The sequence below is a fragment of the Polyodon spathula genome, chromosome 37 (genome assembly GCF_017654505.1).
Source record: "Polyodon spathula isolate WHYD16114869_AA chromosome 37, ASM1765450v1, whole genome shotgun sequence".
NCBI lineage: Eukaryota > Metazoa > Chordata > Actinopteri > Acipenseriformes > Polyodontidae > Polyodon > Polyodon spathula.
In genome coordinates, this window is record NC_054570.1 from 1,286,601 (window position 1) to 1,294,860 (window position 8,260).

General features: G+C 44.4%; 1 protein-coding gene and 1 pseudogene across 1 annotated transcript; both read right to left on the reverse strand.

Annotated features, from left to right (window-relative positions):
* The window catches only part of LOC121304198, a 387,591-nt pseudogene that overhangs the window by 26,997 nt on the left and 352,334 nt on the right, over positions 1 to 8,260 (reverse strand).
* On the reverse strand, positions 359 to 2,866 carry LOC121304265 (39S ribosomal protein L17, mitochondrial-like). Its single transcript, XM_041235294.1, has 3 exons — positions 2,219 to 2,866; positions 1,154 to 1,222; positions 359 to 923 (listed from the first exon to the last, which is right to left on the reverse strand). Exons 1-3 carry the CDS (start codon positions 2,390 to 2,392, stop codon positions 666 to 668), a joined length of 501 nt encoding a protein of 166 aa, XP_041091228.1. The 5' UTR covers positions 2,393 to 2,866; the 3' UTR covers positions 359 to 665.

Genomic DNA, 8,260 nt, shown 5'->3' on the forward strand with positions numbered 1-8,260 from the left:
ATATATGCATGCAAACATCCCTTTATTTCCAACCCATGCAGTGCTCCCCATCGTCCCTCAATACTGCCCTGTCCACAAGTGTTGCATCCCCCTTTATATAGAATGAACTCATTCTGCTTGATCAGGTCGAACGAAAGCTGCTGAATGATGTCACGCTAACAGACTGAATCGCACGCTGCTGCTTCCACATACTTGAGGAAAAACTGACAAACACTGCATTTCAAAATCTAAACACGAAATACTACTGGACTGCGATCACAGCTTCCTTGCGGTCAGCTTTATCTGAGAGATCGTTGTGTGGTTTCTTTTGATTGCATGATGTTAAAAAAAAAAAACAATAATAAGAATAATAATCAAATTACGTTCATATCGTTTTTATTATTATTTTCTTTAAAATTGCGTCTCAATTATAAAACTCCAAGTGATGCTAACCTTTTGACCGTAGCTCTAGTGTCAATACGGTAAGTGTCCACTAGAGGGCTCTTTCAGTTTAATCCTATTTACTTCCACTACTTCAGTGTGTCGATCAAGTTCATTTTATGTCTGTAGAACCAAAAACACACACGCACACACATCCCCAAAGCATTTCTCTTATTTATTGCTAGATTTATGTCCAGTCTCTCTCCCTCAGTAACCTGTGCAGTGCAGCGCTCTCCTCCTGGGGGTCAGTCTCCCCCAGCAGCCCTGCTCCGGGTCACCTCCTGGCGGTAGCCGCAGAGCAGCTGGTTCAGCAGCGTGCCGTTGCTGTCGGGCTGGCGGGTGACCAGCGGGGGGAAGGGGTTGCCCCGCAGCTCCAGCACGGCCATCTTCGCCCTGTCCAGCGAGTCTCGGTTCGGAATCTGGAAGACCCGCGTGTATCCGTGTTGCTCGGACCCCAGCCGCGGGACCAGAACCTTGAAGAGTTTGTGCACAAGATCCTTCTCCTGGAAAAGGGAATAATAATAATAATAATAATACAACTAACAAGAGGTTACAAAATTGATTTTAAAGCCTAGGTCAGCACTCTTAAAGGGAGGGGCTGTTAATAAAGCTAATAAGAGGTGAGAGAATGGATTTTAAAGATGGTCAGCGCTCCTTCAAAGGGAGGGGTCGGTGATGCTCTGTATATATTAGCTGTATATATTTTTGCTTGAGATTAGATGCTGAAACGTACTGTGAGCCAGAAGCTGGCCATCTTCATCGCCTTCTCGTCCGTGTCGCCTTTCTTCGCGTAGCCGATCAGCTGGAATCAAAAACACACGCACCGTCACTGGAGACCGGGGAGAACTCGACTGATTTACTTTTTAACTTTCAAATTTAATTATCCAGGACTGTGAAAGCACGGTAAAACAGAGAGGTCTGGTAAAGCATAGGGAAGCATTGTAAAGCACAGAGAGGTCTGGTAAAGCATAGGGAAGCATTGTAAAGCACAGAGAGGTCTGGTAAAGCACAGGGAAGCATTGTAAAGCACAGAGAGGTCTGGTAAAGCATAGGAAGCATTGTAAAGCACAGAGAGGTCTGGTAAAGCACAGGGAAGCATTGTAAAGCACAGAGAGGTCTGGTAAAGCATAGGGAAGCATTGTAAAGCACAGAGAGGTCTGGTAAAGCATAGGGAAGCATTGTAAAGCACAGAGAGGTCTGGTAAAGCATAGGGAAGCATTGTAAAGCACAGAGAGGTCTGGTAAAGCACAGGGAAGCATTGTAAAGCACAGAGAGGTGTGGTAAAGCACAGGGAAGCATTGTAAAGCACAGAGAGGTGTGGTAAAGCACAGGGAAGCATTGTAAAGCACAGAGAGGTCTGGTAAAGCACAGGGAAGCATTGTAAAGCACAGAGAGGTCTGGTAAAGCATAGGGAAGCATTGTAAAGCACAGAGAGGTGTGGTAAAGCACAGGGAAGCATTGTAAAGCACAGAGAGGTCTGGTAAAGCATAGGGAAGCATTGTAAAGCACAGAGAGGTCTGGTAAAGCATAGGGAAGCATTGTAAAGCACAGAGAGGTCTGGTAAAGCATAGGGAAGCATTGTAAAGCACAGAGAGGTGTGGTAAAGCACAGGGAAGCATTGTAAAGCACAGAGAGGTCTGGTAAAGCATAGGGAAGCATTGTAAAGCACAGAGAGGTCTGGTAAAGCATAGGGAAGCATTGTAAAGCACAGAGAGGTCTGGTAAAGCATAGGGAAGCATTGTAAAGCACAGAGAGGTCTGGTAAAGCATAGGGAAGCATGTTAAGACATGGCGCTCACCTTTTCAGCGTATATCCGAACTTCATCGGCTCGGGCCCACGTCGTCTCAATCCGTTCGTGTCTGACCAGCCCGGTTAAAATGTTCCGAAGCATATTGATCCGAGACTCCGGACCGAGACCCATCCTCCGCCCATACCGGCCATGAGCGATCAGAGCCGGGAGAGTGAGCCGCATCGCGCCGGGGACAGGACGAGTGAAGGAACTGCTCGCAGTGAAATCGGAGAGCTGGGATACAGCTGCGATGCTGTGAAGGCTTTTGGGTTGTGTTGATTTGTTTTGCACGGTTGGGCTACAAAGGTCAGGTCTGCAAACCAACGAGAAACACGCTGTGCACCGCTTTCAATTGCGTCCGTTGGGAAACCAAATGCTGTTGAGGGGAAATGCGTTCCGCTGCCGCTGTTAGAAGCGCGTCAGTGTAATTAATTATTATAAAGAAACTCTCCGGAAACCTGACTGTACACGAGAGGAAGGGCACACGCGTTTGTTACGAGGGAAAAAGAAACCCAACTTTGAACACGCTGTGCATTTTTTGATATTCTCCTAAAAATAAACCGCGTTTCATCCGCCCGCTGGCAAGAGCAACATTGCAGCCCAAGCGCGACACCTTGTGGTCATTCTGGGGACTGCACGTGTATTTATTAATGTTCTTAAAAGCACACAAGCACGTTAATAATGATTCACGTATCAAAAAAAACATTAAACCTATACATATACAATACGTATACATATACATATATATATATATATATATATATATATATATATATATATATATATATATATATATATATATATAATAATATATATATTCTATAATCAGAAAAATTAGTCTTTTTATTTGCACATATGTGCACGGATAACACAATTCAGATATGTCAATACGTGTTCTGCGAACGTTTATATCGACGACAAGTATCCCGTGCTGTTCAGAGGGCACGTTTGCAGCAATAAGACCCCCCCCCCCCCCCCCCCCAAACAGTTTGTGTTTTGTGTAAATTATTTAATTTTTCAAAAGTTAGGCTATTATCATAACCATGGGGGGGGGGGTGGGGGGCTTCAAAGTTCCAGTGATCTCACCGGATACATTTCAGAATGGAAAGGGAACCACGTCACACATTTGTTGGTGTAATTAAAATAAGGCTCAGGAAAGCACACACACACACAGAGAAGTATCGTCCAGTGAATTTTAATGAAATACCACTCCAATACAGCATCGTCTGACTTTCTTATTTCAAACACAGGTGCTCGCTTTAGTGTCTCTGCAGCCTTCCTCTTCCTTCTCCAGTCTACCTTAACACAAGGGAGGGCAAAGCCACCAGACACACAAAACAAAACGAATTCACTGGAGTTTATAATACCTTACAGTTTCATTAGTGAAGGGAGGGGGGGGGAGAAAAACAAAGCTTTTATAGGATTTTAAATCAGATATATTTTGTTTCAAAATACCAAATTAGTTTTAGTTAAATAAAAAAAAGGTTGTTTTATTGTGACTGATGGTCATATTCAGTTTCTGGAAAGATTGTTTTAAAACTGCTTGAATTTATAAAATACTAAATTAGAAAAAAAAAAAAAACAGTCTCTCCTTGAACGCTGTTACCCAGGTGTGATTTTCTTTCTAATATATTTTTATATAAACACAAGCAGTTTTCAAAACCCTACTCTTAATAAAGGAGCAGACTCTGAAGGAGTCTCTTCTCTTCAGTCCTTTCAGTAAAGTTCAATAGGCTGGTTTCACAAAGCAGTTCAATTAACCCAGTTCATCCCCATCAGCAAAATAAAAGCACCCTAAATCACAGCGACTCGCAACGCTTTGAGAAACAGGCCCTTGACCTTCCTACGGTTCGTTATTCATTTTTATAACCGCCTTAAATGGAGTTAAAACCAGGATACCCATCTTAGAACATCTGTGTGCGGGGAAAAAAATAAACCAGTTTTTAACATGTTACAAAATCAAATTTCATTTAAAATCACAAAGTTTTTTTTTTTTTTTTTTACAGTACTGGTCGGACTGTGGATCAAGGAATTATTATTATTAAATTATTATTTTCACACTGTGGTTTCAATATCCTGCTGGTCAAGTGGTAATTTGAGGACATTTAAATTTTGAAAAAAATGAAAATCTTTACCCACCCCCACAAACCCCCATCCCCATATCTGCTGGACAGACACAGCTCGCTCACATGCTGCCAGACGCAACGGTTTCAATCTCTTTTTTTTTTTTTTACCAAGCGAGTCGCTTCACCTCCTTGTGCTCCGTCCTTTGGATGAGACGCAAAACAAGCGAGGTCCTATTGGAAGAGACTCTGCAGCAGCAGCTGTTAATGATGCAGAGTTCACCCCCCTGGTCTGCGTCTATTTGGATAAAAGCATCTGCCAAGTAATTCATAATTATTAGATTAAGCTTGTGGGTGATTTTATATTTATATATTATATATATATATTCGGCAGTGTGAACAAACTGTGTCCAACCAACGATATTTTACGATTTGTCAGAAATTCACTGAAAGAAAACACACACTGGATTCACAACAAAACTGAGACGTCTCAAATCAGACTGCCCCTCATTCTACACTCCCTTACCAGCCACTGCACAGAATCCACTGCAGTCAGCCCCAGTGTGTGTGTGTCTTTCAGGGCACGACACTTGCATATGCATATGCATATATACATAATATATATATATATATATATATATATATATATATATATATATATACACACACACACACTAATTTCAAAATTCCCCTGCTATTTATTTATATATTTTGCATTAAAGAGATGGATGACAGAGAAACCCCCTCCTCTCTTCATAGTTATTCTGTATTATTAATTTCTGAAGACTCGAGATTCATTCTCTCTGTTCAAACTGTACAGCTCAGGCGATCCTGCAGGATATCCAGCTCACATTTTTCTTTTTGTGTGTGTGTGTGTGTTAATATATTTTTTAAAGCGAACACGAAGATTCGGTTCATCTGCTCTCACAACCTGACCCAACGTGACTGTGCGCGCTTCACCACTGCACAGACCTGAAACTGGGAGACTGGGGTTCAGATCTGGCATTGAATCTGCATGCACAGTCCAGCCACTGATTCATTTCAACACACACACACGTAAGCTGACAGCCGCTTTCGTTTTGTTTTCACAGGAAATGGCAGTTGACACACGTCAACCGTTTCCTGTAAAAACAAACTTCAAAGATGCTTCTCTACATCTGAAGAAAATTTCCACTCCAGGTTTTACACGAGACGAACGAGCGACGCTAGGGTCTGGATGGAGGATACTCCATGCAGAACAGGGCGTAGGAACGCAGAGCAGGAGTTCAGAGACACCCTGTAATAGACTAACAAGGAGGGAAAGATGCAAATATTAAACCACTACCCAAAAAACTACCTACGCTTTAAAAAAAAAAAAAGTACACAAAGAAATTCGAAAAACCCAAGAGACGCTTTCTCATTTCTTTACCCAAAGCTTCACAAATCTTCACTATGCTCTTAGTAACTCCATGGATTCAGGAACAGCACTTGAGTGCGAGTGAGCGCTCACTTAAGTGCGCCCGGTTACAGGTCATTCCAAAGTCAAGACAGATACAGACAACAGCAAGGCTGAGAGCAGGGGAACGCACAGCCCTGGAAACTGTACTGCACACTGAGATATAAACACAAAAAACACACAATTGTAATCCAAAATAAGACTTGTGCACCTCTCCCTCCCTCTCTCAAGCAGCACAGAGAAAATGCATTAAAAAAAAAAAAAAGTTAAAATATCGTCATTCTATTATAAACGCCTTCAGAATGAGTATTAAATTCACAAGCGAGGAATTCTAGAAAGCCAGGGACCGGTGTGAGACTCATAACATAGGATCCAGAGCCCTTTATAATAATATGAAATATTATTATTAAAAGGAAGTTGAACTCTGGAAAGACAAGAGATTTCAAAACAGGGCGTCGCTCTTTAAAATGATTCAGCTTTTTCTTCTCTGGTTTCGAGTTTGCTGTTACTGAATACAGGAGAGCAAACCAAAACAGGATCTCCTCCTCCCCCCCCCTCCCTCCCCCCGCCCCCATTTACCCTACCAGAGTGAGGCCACACTCTAGGTGTTTTTTTTTTTTCTTCATTAAATTTAAGCTGCGTGATTCTACTGGTGCTGCAGCAACTTTTTGCATCTTATTTATAGATTTTGTTTATACATAAGTAAGAGCAGGGATTGCTGTCAGTTTGTAAAGCTTCAGAAAGGCCCCAGAAGAGCGTTATTGTTCAGTAACCACGCAGTACAGGGATGGGAATCAGACTCCTATTGCACAGCAGTGTCACCCAGTCCAGGTTTTACTACCAGCTTGATCAGCCCCCAGTGTGTCTAGCGAACAAGCTCAGGTGTGTCTTATTAAATTAACAGTGAAACCAGGAATGGATCACACAGCTATGGAACAGGAGTCTCATTTCCAGCCCTGTCAGTGGCTCTCCCCTCATCAGAGCTATTCCTGCCCAACAGTTTCAAACAGCCGAACGACGGGATATTAAAGGGGGGGGGGGGGGGGGGGAGTCAGAGGTGGAGACTATCACATAGAGCAATATCGGTCAGTGTTTGCGCAGAGAAAGATCTATCCGAGTAAAAGAAAGGCAATCATTAAGATTGGTTTGAACTGGCAAAGCAAGGACTGAATCTTTAAATCTGATGCAAAAAAAAAAAAAAGTTTGTGCTCACACTAACGGCAGAGGGAGACACTGCAAACTCCCTAACATGCCTTCCATGAGACAAGGTCGAGGTTTCAGAACACTGCCTTCGACAAACAAAACAAACAAAATAATTAGAAAACACAAACATTTACTGCTCCACGGCTTCTGGATCAACACACACAGCAACGAACGAGTTCAGAGTGGACAAGGAAAACAAACAGCCCAAACGAGAAGCCATCACAACCTCAAAAACCGCCATCTAGGAATTTCTACAGATAGACTAAACGTTTTTTGTATGTATGCATGCATGTCCACACACTTTATAGTTAACACCGTCTTAAACTTTGTTAAAAAGCAAATACTGTTTTACGATTGTTAAAGAATTAGTCCCACTGCCCCTCTATGGAAGAGTAACGTGTTAACGAGCGCCAGACTGGTCATGGAAATGCAGCTACACCCAAATCAAAAACTGAAACACAAAGACAACTCATCAAGGTGCTTCTTCAAAGTCTATCCCGAGAAACTTAAACCCTGCAAAACCAGCAGGAGCAGGCAAGCACATTTTAACCATCCCTCCCCCCTATCCAACCCCTTCACTACCCGGGGTAGTAGGAGAGGGGGATAGGTTGGGACCCTCCATACCCCCCCCAGGGGGGGGATAGGTTGGGAGGTGATGGGGGGGAGTAGGGATGGGATACCCCCCTCAGGGGACCCTAGCCCTCCCTCCCCTATCCAACCCTCTCCACAATGGGGGTAGGGAGGGGATCCCCAAGGGAGGTGTTAGGGGAGTAGGGAGGGAGGGGATAGGTTGGGGAGGTGATGGGGGGGTAGTAACCCCTCCACTATAGGTTGGGAGGTGATCCAACCCTCCACTACCCCCCCTCATCCCTACCCTAGCCCTCCCTCCCCTATCCAAGGTGTTAGGGGAGTACAAGGGGATCATCCCTCCCCTAGTTAGGGGAGTAGGGAATCCCCTCATAGGTCCCTCCCCTATATCAACCCTCCACTACCCCCATCCCTCCCCTAGGGGTACCCCTCCACAATCCCCACTCATCCCTCCCTAGGGACTCCTCCTCTCCCTCCCAGTAGGAGGTGATCCACAATCCCCACTATCCCCATGGGAGGTGTTAGGGCGAGTACCCTCACAATTGGGGGGTAGGTTAACCCCCCATCCAACCCTCCACTACCCCCCTCCCATAGCCTCCCCATCCAACCCTCCACAAAACCCCCCCTCCCCTAGCCCCCATCCAACCCTCCACTACCCCCCCTCCCTAGGGGATCGGGGGGTCCCAAGGTGATGGGGGGGGAGGGAGATGGGGGGGGGAGGGGATCCTAGCCCCCCCATCCAACCCTCCACTACCCCCCCTC